This window comes from Anguilla anguilla, chromosome 2, assembly GCF_013347855.1.
Source record: "Anguilla anguilla isolate fAngAng1 chromosome 2, fAngAng1.pri, whole genome shotgun sequence".
NCBI lineage: Eukaryota > Metazoa > Chordata > Actinopteri > Anguilliformes > Anguillidae > Anguilla > Anguilla anguilla.
Genome location: NC_049202.1, coordinates 18,839,294 through 18,855,313, shown reverse-complemented (window position 1 = coordinate 18,855,313; position 16,020 = coordinate 18,839,294). Strand labels below are relative to the sequence as shown.

General features: G+C 45.4%; 1 protein-coding gene and 1 long non-coding RNA gene across 2 annotated transcripts in view; one reads left to right on the top strand and one right to left on the bottom strand.

Annotated features, from left to right (window-relative positions):
• Positions 1–464: 464 nt before the first annotated feature.
• Positions 465–7,171, top strand: LOC118220971. The gene is made up of 2 exons (XR_004764038.1): positions 465–636; positions 6,877–7,171. It is a non-coding gene; the product is annotated as an uncharacterized LOC118220971 (long non-coding RNA).
• Positions 6,620–16,020, bottom strand: part of LOC118220970 (glutamate dehydrogenase, mitochondrial) — a 26,333-nt gene continuing 16,932 nt past the window's right edge. The window contains exons 7-13 of the mRNA XM_035405483.1: positions 14,962–15,099; positions 14,262–14,399; positions 13,190–13,270; positions 11,679–11,802; positions 10,894–10,985; positions 8,701–8,763; positions 6,620–7,850 (exon numbers count right to left, since the gene is read on the bottom strand). Coding sequence (XP_035261374.1) covers positions 7,731–7,850; positions 8,701–8,763; positions 10,894–10,985; positions 11,679–11,802; positions 13,190–13,270; positions 14,262–14,399; positions 14,962–15,099 — 756 coding nt within the window. The 3' untranslated portion in view covers positions 6,620–7,730. The remainder of the gene's footprint in view (positions 7,851–8,700; positions 8,764–10,893; positions 10,986–11,678; positions 11,803–13,189; positions 13,271–14,261; positions 14,400–14,961; positions 15,100–16,020) is intronic.

The window sequence follows — 16,020 nt, the reverse complement described above, 5'->3', positions numbered from 1 at the left end:
TTACATACATTGTATCCATTTATACAGCTGGATATATACTGAAGCAATGCAGGTTAAGTACCTTGCTCAAGGGTACAACGGCAGTGTCCTTACCCGGGAATCGAACCCGCGACCATTCGGTTACAAGCCCAGTTCCTTACCCACTGTGCTACACTCCGTCTCCGAGCACAGTAAACTCTTTAGGATACGCTTGCAGTGTGCAGCTATAGCTGGTGCTTATGAAATTTTCAGATCAAGATATGATTGAGCTAATTGAATAATTAAGAAGAGAAGTTGGCCCAAAATCCTGAAACGGATCGACCCTTGTTGTGCACCCGTTGTAGATTAATGTGCAATGAGACCTACTGCGCAAAGAATCACACCGGACAGGGTTTTTGTTGTAGTTTTAATAGTCAACAAAAAAAGGCAATACAAATTTCCCCAAAGCAGCTTCCAAATCAAGGCTCACATGGCCAAAAAAAAAAGATCTACAACTCTTGTTCCCAAATGCATCTCAGCTCAATAAACCGTTTCCACAAACCCCCAGATGAAATTTAGCAAACAAAAAAGGCTTTGCTATCCATATCTGCCAATAAGGCCTGATGCCATAACCATTTAGCCCTCACTGGAAAACTTATGAAGGTGTGGAGCCAATAGGTGATGTGTGCGTCAAGGGTAAATAAAAATGTTTTCCAAGTGGTTTTGAAGCTATTTACTAAAATAAGTGAAAATATTTCTGATAAAAACAGAATTCCCCGCCTCTATGACTAAGGCATCTTCAGTAGTGTCCTTCAGGATTCATGGCTTTGCCCACAGGGTGACAAAATGCGCTGTAAATGGAGAATGCTGTGGCCGTGGTTCAGCCACGATATTGGAGTCTGCTTGTCAGGACCCATATCTTTAAAATCTCTTTTGGTTGTCTAGATTTTTGCCTGCTTGATGTAAAAAAAAACGTTAAAAAAAAAGATGAGGAAAAACGAAAACGGTAATAACAACCATAGAACAGCTAGGGCGGCGACGTACAGATGCTGTAACTAGCGCGCGGTACGGCTGGCTCGAGCCGCTCGGATGGGGGGGGGGCTAAATGGTGGCAAAGCCGTGCGGACAGCGGGCGCGGTCGCGGTGCGTTACAGTCCGACGGTGGTCGGGCGTCGGGAGGAGGCGGCACAGGAGCAGCTGGGAATCACAGTGAGGCCGCGCTGTCGCTGCTAGGCCGCTACAAGGGAGGCTACAGCCCTGCAGCGTGTCAGCCCCCCGGGGGCGGGCCTACAGAAAGAGGGCGGGGCATCGCTCACTGGAACACATGGGGCGGGGGGGGGTGGGTACGGCGGGTGGGCTACTCTTTATGGCGAGGAACAGACAGCACGAGGTTTCATATGTAAACGCTTGATATGTCACGAAGGCTGGATTGAGCCGCTGGGAACTTGGACGGAGGGAAGGCGGATTTTATTTTGGGTGGGGTGGGGGGGTTGGGTGGGGGAAGGTGGCGGTCGTAGGGGGGGGGCAGCTCGTTTATGTGAAGGTCAGGCCAGCCTCGTTGTACACCTTGAAGACCTTCTCGATGGCGTTGACGTAGGCTGCCATCCTCAGGTCCAGACCCAGGTGGGTTGTGTGATAACAGAAAAAAAATTGCATGACATGAGAGTCTTGTCAGATTTTTTGTCATGAATTTCACCTCCCGTCTAATCTGACTTAGATTAATTTCAAGTTGTTCTCATATAACCTGGAGTTCCGGGTTGATGATAGAACAGTTGGTACTGCACCGGCGAGCACAGTGAATATGTGTTCCACTTCAAAACAGGCAACGACATTCAAGCGGGCAAGAGGCAAGGCATTTTTCAAAAGATTTGCACCGTGATCTACCTCTGTTTGTCTGATTTGCCTTTGGGACAGGGAGAAACAGGGACTCTAGTCTGCCTATGTTTATTGTTTTATTTTACATGCTCAGCAATATCAAATTAGGCCAAATGCTTTCAAAATCCATCCAACATATCAACTCACATATGAAAGCGAGGTGATATGTTGATAAAACTAGAAAAAAAATTGCACGACATGACAGTCTTGTCAAATTTTTTTATTTTTTGTTCCCTGTTCCTGGTTAGCTACACTATAGTCTGTTATTGCATTTGCACATGATGAAACAGTCGTGTTTATGAATGGGCCACTGTCTCCTGATGAACAACTATTAATGCATTAGAAAGACTCCCACTTATGGAATCTGTTGTCTTTCATTGAGGGGCGTTTTTAAATTAAAATTCAAAACAAGTCCAAACAGTATTGAAACTTTGAAGAAGAGGACCCGCCCTCACCTCTGTGTGTGTTTGTGCCGGTGAGTAAATTCTTTTGTTATGGGGGTGCATGTGTCGGTGTATGCCCGCGTGCATAATTGTGCATCTGTTCTGGCATTCGTGCGATTGTGTTTGTCTTCATACGTAATTCTCTTTGTATGCTTCTGTGTATCACACCCTACTTACGCAGCCTGACCCACAGAGGTATGGGCTGAACCAAGAAGAGGGGTGGGGTGGGGGGGGGGGGGTGTGAGGAGGCCACAAACTCCTATAAGACTCTCAGCTTGCCACACACCTTCACACACTGAACCTTATCACAGGAGACATACACAGGCAAAGAGCACCACAGCAGAGCACCACAGCAGACATGGACTTCATTGGAAATCTCAAGGGCAGTGGCGGCAAGGGCAGTGGCAACATGGTCGATAAAGTGATCGACACTGCAGGTGAGTTGTTAATTGACTGCAAACGGTAGGGAGGTACAGGGGACAAATTATGAATTTTGCTTGACTTGAACTTAATTTTTCACATTTAAATTGTTCATTTTTTGTTCAGCAAACATCCACAATCCTCAGAGTAGTGATCTCAGTTCAGTTGGAAAATGGATGTGTATGTCCATTTTACTGTTGTAGATACTGTATGTGAACCATTTTCCTTTTAGTTTTGTCTTATCATATTTTGTCTAATGTTATTTATTCCCCCAAATATATATGGATAGACTAGTAAGGTGCTTAAAATTTCTAAAACAAGCATAATGGGGATTTAATCATACCACACCACTACACAGACAGAACAGCCTTCCATTCAAGACCATGGTTACCAAGCAAGGAATGAAGTCACTGTGAACTGAGAAATGGATGAATGGGGCTGAACCCAATTTTTCCATGTCATATTTTTTGAATATTTTGGCTACAACTATAAGCTTAAAAGGAAAAATTAAAAACATCAGTGTCCTTATTAAAGTTTCTTGATAATACTAGAAAGGTTACAATTCCTGAAGGAATTGTGTAGGCTTGCTTACCGATGGGTATGAGCAATATGTTTTGTGGACTCTAGAGGACGCCTAAATTAACCATCTACAATGCTTACCTATGGGGGAAAATTGCTCACAAAAAGTTGAATATTTCAAAAAGTTTTGAATATTTCAAAAATCTGAATACAAGCAACAATGTCTGGAACTAGCCGGTCATTTTGGTGTAAAACGTTTGAATGTGGTGCAAAAACTGTAGGACTAGTTAGAGCTAGAACAATTGAGCGGAAAGTGCAGATAATTTAAAAAAGATATATGAAAGATAGCAAGAGTGGGCCTGCCGAAGCAAGCCCACTCATTAAATTGCACTGGCAGGAAGAAACAGCAGGTAAAGTGGATGTAGCCTGCTCTGTTTGTCCTTGTGGTGGGAAGAGTTAACGTTTCCCTTATAGCTTGTCTGCCCTGTTTACCTGGAACTCCACAGCAGTGGCATTGATTGACAGATTGAATTGAGAAGTCGCATCAGGTCAATTTTAATTGTTTCTATGAATTTTGAATGAACAATCAGCCACTGCCTTCACTATGTCTGGATTTTCGGGTTTTGCTGGGGTTTTTTTTATTATTAACTTACAACATGGAGATATATGATCGTATTAATGAAATACCACATTAAAGTAGCATTGCAGTGTTGAGAGTCCCTGACTATGGGTTGACAGTGATTTCTTCACCTAAACCCTGAAGAAAAGTTGAAAATTGCCCTTTTGTGGCAAGATATGTCTTGGAGCAACAGAGTCTATCCTCACTTCATACATCTCACAAGTGTAACCAATCAAATGTTATAACTTATTTTATTGATGTATATCAACTCTTTGGCTTTTGGCATTATTTCTTTCATGCCAATACAGCTCTTTGAATTGAATTGAATCTGCACCAGCAGTAAACCCTAACAATGGAAAATGTGAACTTCTCTGTAAAATATGCCAGAAAATGTTGTTTCCCTGTATTATATGCACCTTCGTACTACCACTAGATCCCTGCAATATATTTGAATATAGGCAATTAATCATGATAAAACAATATGTTATATTACGCACACTATATTGTGCATGCATACAATCCATTTTTTGCTCATGTTTCCCTACAGCTGTCAAAGCCAAAGAACAAATTGGATCTATGATGGGAGGAAAAAAGCAGGCAGGAGAGCCGGCAGCAAAAGGAGGTAATCTCAACCATTCCAATCAGCGTCTTTCTTTGTCCACTAGAAACCCCCATAGTTAAGACTAATTGCACAGTTAAGACTAATTACACACCAGCACCACAGTTCCCACACATCAGTTTTATGCATTTTAATTTACTGTTCATTTACTGCGACAATTTCATTGCTAATGAATGACAAATAGTTGCAAAACCAGCGCTGGAAAGCGTGCGTTCCTCTGACTGACCCGTGGTGCACCCTCAGGCATCGGTGACATGGTGAGCGGAGCGGTGGGAAACATCGCCGCCGACGCTGCCAAAGACTCCGTCATGGACGAAGTCACCAAATTTGGAGGGGATCTGTTCAAGTGACCGCTCCCTCCCTCCCTCCCTCCCTGATAAAGACTCATGACAACATGCCCGGACCACCACCACCACCACCACGTCCCCTTACCCATGTTTGGAGTCTCAAGGAGCTGCATGCCAGGAATGAATGTTACGCAGTATGATCTGCAATGTGCATAATTAACATAAATTGAAAAATAAAAATCTTTTAATATTATATATTTGTGAGGTGAGGTTTGTGCCAAATGTTGCTAACCTTATTGGACTTAAGCGAAGATGCATTTTCAACTAATTATTTCTCCAATTTTTCCAAACTTTGAACTTTTAATTTTCACATGTGAATGGGATTAGATTTTTTTTACTCTATCACAAAATCTCTTGGTACAAACATTTAAGTATTTTTCCATTTCAATAATGTGGCAAATTTGACCTCAAGCAAGCTGCATCGGCACCAATCATTTTTGTTTGAAAACGCTCAAAGCAGTTGGCAGATGAGTTAGGCCAGCGTTTCCCAACCGGTGTGCCGCACACTCTGTGTGCCGTCAGGTGAGGTCAGGTGTGCCGTGTGAAAATCCTTTTAAAAAATTGTAACGTTGAAATGAATTAAAAAAACTTAAATGAACAAATCCCATTCAAAAAAGCAAAAAAAAAAAAAAAAGTCATTAAAATGCATATTGCTTAATTAAAACCCCAAAAGAACATTGAGGCCTACTGTTGGCACGTCACATCTGACGCTGTAGGGTATTCATTTTTTATGCTTTTGAGAGTGGTGTGCCATGAGATTCTGTAAATTTGGAAAGTGTGCCGCGGAAAGAAAAAGGTTGGGAAATGTTGAGTTAGGCAAGCCTCTTCTACAATTGTATCAGAAGTAAACCATAAAAGTGTTTACTATGTTTTATTTATTTCTAGGGAACTGAACTTCATAATTTCATGCACTTTAAAATATCATGCAAGCTTCCTCTGTCAGCCAGTCAGGTGTGAAATCAAACCCAGAATACTCGATCCTGGTTTACGAATCACATATGTGTGCAGCAATGGCTCTGTAATGCAACTGTAATGGGTCCTGGCATCTAAGAGAGGAGACAGTCCCAATGAGGACATTGCTATAGAGGATTCTGCAACAGAGGGGATTGTCTATTCATGTCAAGACTTTGGAAAAGACCAGACAGAGCCAGACAGAATGTGCTGTGGTTATAGCTGGCATACGATCTGTGCAATGACGAGGGGGGGATGCTGTTTGCAGAGGTATGTCCTAGTTAGAAAAAATCTCTATTGCTTATAGATCAGGGGTGCACAACTCCGGTCCTGGGGGGGCCGGTGTGCACGCTGGTTTTTGTTCCAACCAATTACCTTAGTTTTTGTTTTTTGACAGCTCTGTAAACTAGGCTGGTTAACTCCTGGACTTGAGCATTACAGGCATTTAGCAGACGCTCTTATCCAGAGCGACTTACCCAACTTTTACATAGCATTTTACATACATTGTATCCATTTATACAGCTGGATATATACTGAAGCAGTGCAGGTTAAGTACCTTGCTCAAGGGTACAACGGCAGTGTCCTTACCCGGGAATCGAACCCGCGACCTTTCGGTTACAAGCCCAGTTCCTTACCCACTGTGCTACACTCCGTCTCCGAGCGCAGTAAACTCTTTAGGATACGCTTGAGGCGTGCAGCTATAGCTGGTGCTTATGAAATTTTCAGATCAAGATATGATTGCGCTAATTGAATAATTAAGAAGAGAAGTTGGCACAAAATCCTGAAACGGATCGACCCTTGTTTTGCACCCGTTGTAGATTAATGCGCAACGAGACCTACTGCGCAAAGAATCACACCGGACAGGGTTTTTGTTGTAGTTTTAATAGTCAACAAAAAAAGGCAATACAAATTTCCCCAAAGCAGCTTCCAAATCAAGGCTCACATGGCCAAAAAAAAAGAAGATCTACAACTCTTGTTCCCAAATGCATCTCAGCTCAATAAACCGTTTCCACAAACCCCCAGATGAAATTTAGCAACCAAAAAAGGCTTTGCTATCCATATCTGCCAATAAGGCCTGATGCCATAACCATTTAGCCCTCACTGGAAAACTTATGGAGCCAATAGGTGATGTGTGCGTCAAGGGTAAATAAAAATGTTTTCCAAGTGGTTTTGAAGCTATTTACTAAAATAAGTGAAAATATTTCTGATAAAAACAGAATTCCCCGCCTCTATGACTAAGGCATCTTCAGTAGTGTCCTTCCGGATTCATGGCTTTGCCCACAGGGTGACAAAATGCGCTGTAAATGGAGAATGCTGCGGCCGCGGTTCAGCCACGATATTGGAGTCTGTTTGTCAGGACCCATATCTTTAAAATCTCTTTTGGTTGTCTAGATTTTTGCCTGCTTGATGTAAAAAAAAAAACGTAAAAAAAAAAAAAAAGATGAGGAAAAACGAAAACGGTAATAACAACCATAGAACAGCAAGGGCGACGACGTACAGATGCTGTAACTAGCGCGCGGTACAGCTGGCTCGAGCCGCTCGGTTCGGGGGGGGGGGCTAAATGGTGGCAAAGCCGTGCGGACAGCGGGCGCGGTCGCGGTGCGTTACAGTCCGACGGTGGTCGGGCGTCGGGAGGAGGCGGCGCAGGAGCAGCTGGGAATCACAGTGAGGCCGCGCTGTCGCTGCTAGGCCGCTACAAGGGAGGCTACAGCCCTGCAGCGTGTCAGCCCCCGGGGGCGGGCCTACAGAAAGAGGGCGGGGCATCGCTCACTGGAACACAAGTGGGGGGAGGGTGGGCACGGTGGGTCGGCTACTCTTTATGGCGAGGTACAGACAGCACGAGGTTTCAAATGTAAACGCTTGATATGTCACGAAGGCTGGATTGAGCCGCTGGGAACTTGGACGGAGGGAAGGCGGATTTTATTTTGGGTGGGGTGGGGGGGTTGGGGAAGGTGGCGGTCGTAGGGGGGGCAGCTCGTTTATGTGAAGGTCAGGCCAGCCTCGTTGTACACCTTGAAGACCTTCTCGATGGCGTTGACGTAGGCTGCCGTCCTCAGGTCCAGACCCAGGTTGTACTTCTGAGCTGTGCGCATGATTTGCTACAAAAAACAGAAGTAAAAGAAAATGAGGTAACAGTAAAAACGGGCATTTACGTGTGATAATTCTGGCCCAAAATGGCCGTTCGGCACGGCCCAGGTGGGGGCTGTATTTATTTAGTTATGGTTAAAGTCAAACCCCTCCACCCACCTAACTGTAAAATTCTGAACATCCATGAAAGGCATGATTCCAATTCAACTCATCTTTACTAGTATATACTTTCAAGTTGGAATGTGGCCACTTCATTTCTTTTGACACGCTTATCATGTAAACGCCAAGATAAATAATAAAAAAATATCAATAAGATGAATAATGAAAAATATCGATAGGATGAACGATAAAAAATATCAGTAAGGTCAATTATGAAAAACAGAAGTGAGTCGCAAATGTCAGGCTGCCCCGCTACAGGATCTGAGTACATTAGGCATGCGTAGAGAGACCCACTCGAGCCAGAGGCAAGGGGTCATCACCAAAGGACAGTTCCTTTGGTGATGACCCCTTGAAATGCAGAGGTCGCCGATATAAAGCGGGCTACGTCCTCAACTTGCTGCTCGGCACGGTATATGAATATTCCTAACACACGTCACGATTTTGAAGTGGTTTACACAACTAAGGGCATGCAACAATGTGTGCAACATGTATTCCATCCTTCTTCATGACTGTCAAAATGATTGTCGAAATGCCACTCTCAAAAACTGAACCACCTGATCAAGTACCTTTTGTAGCATTATAAATTCAGAGTTTTTGTTACTGATCTTTTTTCGAGGAGCACAGGAACACTGAGCAAGGCAGACTTAAGGAGATGGATTTCTTTCGTTTTAGGGATGTTCAAGTTTGGCCCCTCACACTCACCCTGGCAGATCTCTCCATGGTGTAGGCAAGACCAGAGTGCACAATATCCTTCTCTGAGGCTCCCTAGGAGAGAGGAGGAGGAGGGAAAGCGAGAGGAAGGAGAGAGAGAGAGAGTTTACCATCTGTGGTGGTCACCGTTGACGTGTAAACATTATCTGTGGGGAGTCATGCCCTCATAAATGCACCTCATCTCCCAACCAGAAGCCATAACTGCACACCAGAGTGAAAACTAATCACACATTTACACTTATACTTGGGAATTGAAGACCAAATTATCATTTTTTTTTAATTATCATATGAAAACACCAGCAATGGATCAGTGTCATCAGTTCCCAATAGACTCAATTGGGGCTAAATAAGGCTAAACTGGGGCACACGGCAGGCTAAATTAGGCCTGGACAAAGGTCACGTTTGGGCTATATGAGGGTTAGCGCTGCATCCAAATCGCTTTGCAGCACAAGTAAAGAACTGCATATTAACATCAGCATTACCGGTGTCTGTCCACACAAAGCTCTTGCCCATTCTGATCGGTAATAAACACTGAAGGTAAAGGCAATGGAGTCTGCACCCCTCATTAGAGAATGTATTTATACACTGCAGGGTTCAGAACCAATTGCTTTAGCTTCACTGGTATTGGATGTGCATGCATAGGCATTTTTAAAAGACGCCATATTTAAGGGCACGTTCTTTTCTGCATTGGAAGCAGGCAAATAACTACGAAAGCCATGAAAGATGTCAATCAATATGCGTTAGAAAGGGTAAATGAGGTAAACTGACAGATGACAGATTTAGGACAATTGAAGGAACAAAAAAAAACCTGCTTGACAACTTTAAAAGAAATAACATCATGCACAAACCTGACCCTCAAAATCAAATTAGAAAAAATCAGCCTGTGGTGACAAAGACATTTAATTTGTGTGAGCCTTGCTGAAGCTGGGAACCAGCAGCACTAAAAGCAAATTCACCAAAGGTTTCACTCAGGTCTGTGATTGTAACTACATGACTAAAGGCTGCTGGGCATCATACTTTGACGCAGCGCGATTGGACAAAAATTCATAGTCGACTTCGTTATTTTGGTGTTGACAGGTGTCGGTAAACATGGAGGGGGACAGAGGAAAAACCATCAGAAGAAAGTAATAAGAAAGAGAAATAAAGTGTCATGTGTACGATGCAGGGGCAGATGATTTTGATAAAGTCAAAGAACCGGTTGGTCGACGTCCTAAAACAGCCTAGTCATCATCCAGCATTTCGCTTCTTAACTCGAACGTATTCGCTGAAGCGCGAACGGCAAATGACGCCTTCGTTTTTGTCACGTGACAAAACAACAGCAACAGCGTTACGAGACGAAGAACGAATTAGGCTCAACAGGTGGGGCAGCATACCTTTACCGCCATAACACTTTCACCCAAACAAGAACAGAAACAGGTTTTGTAAAACATGCTCAGCCTGAGGCTAGCCAATTACTGGTAGGGAGCAGCACAGTTGCATTCTACTGCGTCTAGTCATGTCCTTATGCTTAAAGAAGAGGACGCGTCTGTCCCACAGCACAGCACCGACAGTTCTAAACGAGGCAGAACAACTTCAGACTATTTCAGAAGATTGAGGGGGTCATTCAAGCACGTATGAATGAAAGACGAAACTACTTACATACCCACACACATGCACACGCACACGCACACACACACTTGTACACGCACACGCACACGCAGACACACAGGCACACCCGCACACAGACACGCCCACAGACAGGCATGCTCACAGACAGGCACGCCCGCACACAGACACGCGAGCACACTGACACGCCCGCACACAGGCACACCCACACACACACACGCACACACACACACACACACACACACACAGACACGCACGCACACACACACACACACACGCACACACACACATAATTCCCTATCCATCTGCAGTAACAGAGAGGTGACGGAGGTGACGGAGGCGGGGAGGCTGGAGGGGATGCAGTGGTAAGCTGAGGAGGTGACGGAGGCGGGGAGGCTGAAGGGGATGCAGCGGTAAGCTGAGGAGGTGACGGAGGCGGGGAGGCTGACGGGGATGCAGCGGTAAGCAGAGGAGGTCCCGGAGGCGGGGAGGCTGACGGGGATGCAGCGGTAAGTTGAGGAGGTGACGGAGGCGGGGAGGCTGACGGGGATGCAGCGGTAAGCTGGGGAGGTCACTCACGGCTACTCTGGCCTGGAAGTCGGCGGTGGGGACGACCGGAATGGGTCCGCCCTGCTTCCCAAACTTCCTCTCCAGACTCTCCTGTACGGACACTGGCAGGCGGAAGAGTGAAACGTCATTTTATGCAGCATTCTCCCCCCCGTTACAAAGAACGCAGATTTCTGTCAGTTAATTACCAATATTAAATGGCAAAAAATTGCATACAAACATTTATACAGTACAAGACACTGTGCATTCTGTGATGTCATTTCCTTAATCAATGGAGTGTCCGTGCGTATGTGGTAGTTTCTGCTTTGCATATACAGTACTTGGGAGTTCCTCATGTGTCTGTTCACTGCTACACAGATTCATGGTTTTGTAGCAGACGTGCATTTTAGCTGATAACATGCACACTGGGTAACAGCACTTCTGCAGTTACGTCACACATTCCTCAGAATTGGAAGAAATAAAAACTTTTAAATAACATTTTAAACATTTTAACATATAGTCAAATAGAGGAAAGGGCTCAGAGTCACATCTTGCCCAAAATAAAGGTGAGGCATTTACAGTTAATTTGGGGAAAAAAGCTTCATTGAGGCATAAGGAAGACAGTTGTGCCTGTGAATCCCAAACAGTGTATGAGACGTTTAGATAAGGTATAGAGCTACCTCTAGTGGCAGGCTGCTGTAACTGCAAGGCATTGGTGACTGAGGTAGGGAGAGAACTACTGTACTGTGAACAGTGACCATCTGGGCTGGAGGGAGGGTTAGATAGATGGTGGGTGGTGGGGAGGGAACCATACTTACTCAGCAGGTGGTAGTTGGAATCCCTCTCGTACTTGAAGGTCAGGCGGCCGTAGCTGACGTGGTTCAGGTTCTTCAGCCACTCGAAGTAGGACACGGTCACGCCGCCAGCGTTCAGGTACATGTCCTATCAGGCGAAAAAAGGCTCAGCGTTCAATTACGTGGTCAGTGAAACTGGACCAAATGTTTAACCCTCTAAACCATGCTGAATGATTGCGCACGTGGTAATGTAACACTTGTATAGTGTGACTACACATTCTCCGCCATTATTGCTTACACTAATTTTCTGCCTTTCCTATGGTAAATGAGCTTTATTAAAATCTGAATATCCCCAAACTACTAAACATTATGTTATTAAGAGTGTTGAACAATTGTTTTTATAAACAGTTAATTCAGCCAATCCTATAACACCGTAAGATGCCCTGACCTATTTCAGACAGCAGTGAATGTGAAGGAGGAGAATGACTACTCAACCACGCAATCACGACGCGATTCTCGGATTAGTATCGGATTGCCTGCCAATTAAGTGAAAAATTATCATTAAAAACACATTTTTCTGTGTCGTTCCGTCCCACCAATATCTATGCCTCAGAACCCAGCATAAAACAAGAGAGAAACCATTTGAAAAATACTGATTTTGAAAGAGTGAGCGAGCGCAGCTGTGCTTGCAGTGAGTCATTGTTTACGCGCGATCTCATACGCTGCGTGGGAGGACGCGAAGAGCGGAACGAAAACAAAGGCTTCGGTCATCGAGCGCTCAATCCAGGCGGCCGGAGGACGTCTGCAGTGTACAGAACAGAAGCGCTCGTCCGCAGTTATCGTCTTGGTGACGGGGGGGTGGAGGGCGAAGGCCTCGCCAGCTCAACAGGGCCCCCCGCCAGTTTCCGTGAACCCCCCCCGGAGAGCGAGCCTGTGAGTGGCTGATGCTGTTCAGTGCCGGCAGAGCACGGCGAGGTGTTTTCAGACCATCGGCTAGGCCCTCGCTTTGGCCCTCAAGGCCCGGGAGCCCACGGTGGGTCTCATGAGATTGGCTGTCACTAGAAGGCCACCCTAGAAAGGACGGGCACAGGAATCCTATTGGCCATAATGCTCCCTTGAGTGGTAGGATTGACACATCGCATGTTGTCAACAGGGCGGGACTTCAGTCCTTCCTAGGGTGGCCATCCAGTGACAACCGACGCAACTGGGAAGCGTTCCGGAAGCTACTGCCAGATCGCCTCCTCTGGGTAACTTTTATTTCTAGGTTCCCCAGGCTACCGCCCATAAACCTTGACCTAAAATGGCACAGGCTATCCCCCTACAGGACTGCGAGTCCTTTGGGCCGTAAACGTGACACTGGCACGAAAGCAAGCGAGTCAGATCAGTGTGTGGGCAACCGCATAGCGGTGACTCGAGAAGCGCGACTGGAGATTACACGCTGGGGAGGGAAGGGAGGGCCTTTGGTACCTTTTCTGAATTGACCGACACACAGGGCACACTTTAAAATTTTGTTCTTCGGTGTCGTTGGGCCTTACCGGGATAACCATGATGTTCCTCTCCAGGAAGATCTTGTCAGCATCTGGCGTGGTGGGTCCGTTGGCGCCTTCAGCGATAATCTGCGAATGACACACGGTAAAGGGAGGGCGCGTTTACATTCAACATAGCTGGCGTCACAGGCTTCCTTTCAGTGAGCCGGCAGATATGCAGAAATGCGCCTGGAGCTCACCACGGATCCAAGGTGTGTCATTACATAGAACGCACAGGAACCCGTTTAGACTGTGCATTTAGCCTGGTGTACGATCAAATAAAATAAATGTGACATGGTTGGTTTCGGTCACATTCCACAGAATAATTACTTTTACGAGTACGTAGGCGTGTAGTATGTAGGCCGACATGAAACTGGATGACACAGGAGCTGTATCCCAGTGAGCACAAGCCTGAATCTAAATGTAATCTTCTACGTCTAGAGGGGTAGAAATCTAGGACGATAGATGTTCTAACAAACAAACTAGGTTTGCTCAGGGTAGCTGCAATATAGCTCAGGTTTTTCCTGGATATAGCCTGACTATGTCCTAAACAGTTAGAAAACTCACATTTCAACCAAATCTACCGGGAATCTAGCTAAATTGAGCTAACCTAATCGTTTATTTTGAAACATCTCTCAATCTAGATCTCCACCATTCTAGACATCTAGATTCAGTCTAGATTCAGGCTTGTGCCCACTGAAATGGTTCAAGCCTCTTAGCAATGTCCTCAATCAAATGTAAAGAATTCAGCACTATGTAGTTATGTGGTAAAAAGTAACAACAGGATCATTAACGTATCCATTGCAAATTTCATGAAGGTGGGTGTATGTAACCTAAGAAGAACAGAACTGCAGTTAAATAAGTGGCAATCCACCTACTCAACAGACATTCAGCTCTTTGTACTTCCACCTGTCATTGTCATTGTTGAACCTAGAAGCGTTCCGATTTGCTGACTTGAGATGAATATTCCTAGTTGGGGAGGAGCCGGGACGCAGTCAGAGGGAACACCCACAGGAATGCAGACAGGGAAAGAAACGCTGAGCTAAACTGGTTTGACTGGTGAGCGTGGGGCACCGCTCACCTTGGCCTTGATGTTGTGCGCGTTCTTCCTGGTCAGCTGCTTCTCGCTGGCCGCCGGGATCAGGATGTTGCACTCAGCCTCCAGGATGTTGCCCTCGTACGGCGCGGCGTTGGGGAAGCCCACGATCGTGCCGTGTTGCTGCAGGGTTAAAACGTGTATATGTTTATAAACATGCGTAACTCAATTTAAAAAGCATTTAACTTCCATCAGTGGAGTCACCGGCCAGTAAACAGGTGGCATTGTTTCCTTATGCCTAAAGGCAGCACTGTCCAAGCAAAACCCCTTTTAAGGTTTATAGATTTTTAGGCTCATCACTGACTCGCAAGCTGACGTCAAATGATTTATTTAACATATCAGTTTATTTGACAGGAGCAATGCACATCAACAAAAGTTATGCATCTGTGGCAGAATTAGCCAGGGAGGCTAATTTTTCATCTGTAGTCCCAGAGCTGTGGGGGGGGGGGGGGAACCGGAGCACCCAGAGGAAACCCACACGAACACGGGGAGAACATGGGACTCGAGCCCAAATGGGACTTGAACCCAGAACCTCCTTCTCACAAGACAACGGTGCTAAACAACAGTCTGGCCGACCCACCCAGAATTACATGAAGCTGGGCCTGATCCAGGAAGGGGAACAGATAGCGTGAGCGCGAAAGAGAACAAAAGGAGGAACAGAGAAATAAGAAGCACGGGCTCTCACCAGTTTGTAGTCCTCCAGCTCTTTGGGGTCGATGCCGTTGGGGTTCCAGATGTTTCCGTCCACCTCCCCGATGCCCACGCACTTGGCGCCGTAGCGGTGCAGGTAACGCATGGAGTGCAGGCCCACATTACCGAAACCCTGCAGCGGGACGACAGCAGGGCAACAGTTCAGGACAATCACGGGACCTCTCTGCAGGGTCTCAATGCATTCCGGCTGGGAATTGAACATGCAACGTACCGGCCGCAAGCCCCGCCCCCCCAGAACATAACTACACAAAGGTTTTCAGAGCCGTTGGATGATGGTTCAATTACCTATGAGTACTTTTTTTCTGTTTTACTCTTCCTGGTTTGAAAAAGCATTGCTGCTGATTGGGCAAGAGGCAGTTCAGTTCTGTTACATTTGTAGCAGTTATTTTTTTCTACCTTGTATATTTTCAGAAGCAGCTAAAAGTGCATGCAACAGAGAAAATATACAGAACTTGTGCCAAGTGTGCATGCCACATACAATTTCTGAACACAGCAAAGCAAAAAATAAGTAAGCAAGCAAGTAAATAAAAAAGGAAATACAATACATTACAATAAATGGCAGGACATTTCTTTTGGTTGCATACCATAGACCACAGAAAAAAAAATACTGCCACCTTGTGGGAAAACAGAGTAACTGTTCACCCATTCTTTGAAGCCATTCCTCCCTGTTCAACAGCTTTTCATTACATCTGAAAGCCTGGCGTCATCACACAGGAGACCTGCGACTGATTTCCCTCAGGACCTCTGCTGTTTCACTTCTGTAATTGCCTTCAGAAGACGTCATTCGTGCCCCAGTGAGGGTTCTGGCTTAAACTGGATCAAACCACTTTGAGGCGGTGTAAACAGGTAGCCATATATTCAGTTTGGCTCACTGTTATAAGACAAAAAAGAACCACCATCTCCTTTGCCATTTGGTCCAACTACAGCAAATCAGTGAATCTTCATCTAAGAAAATGACTATTTAGTAAAAAATTACAGAGACACCTGTTTTGAAGTATAAAATTCCCTACATCTGTTTTCTAATAAAAAGAAA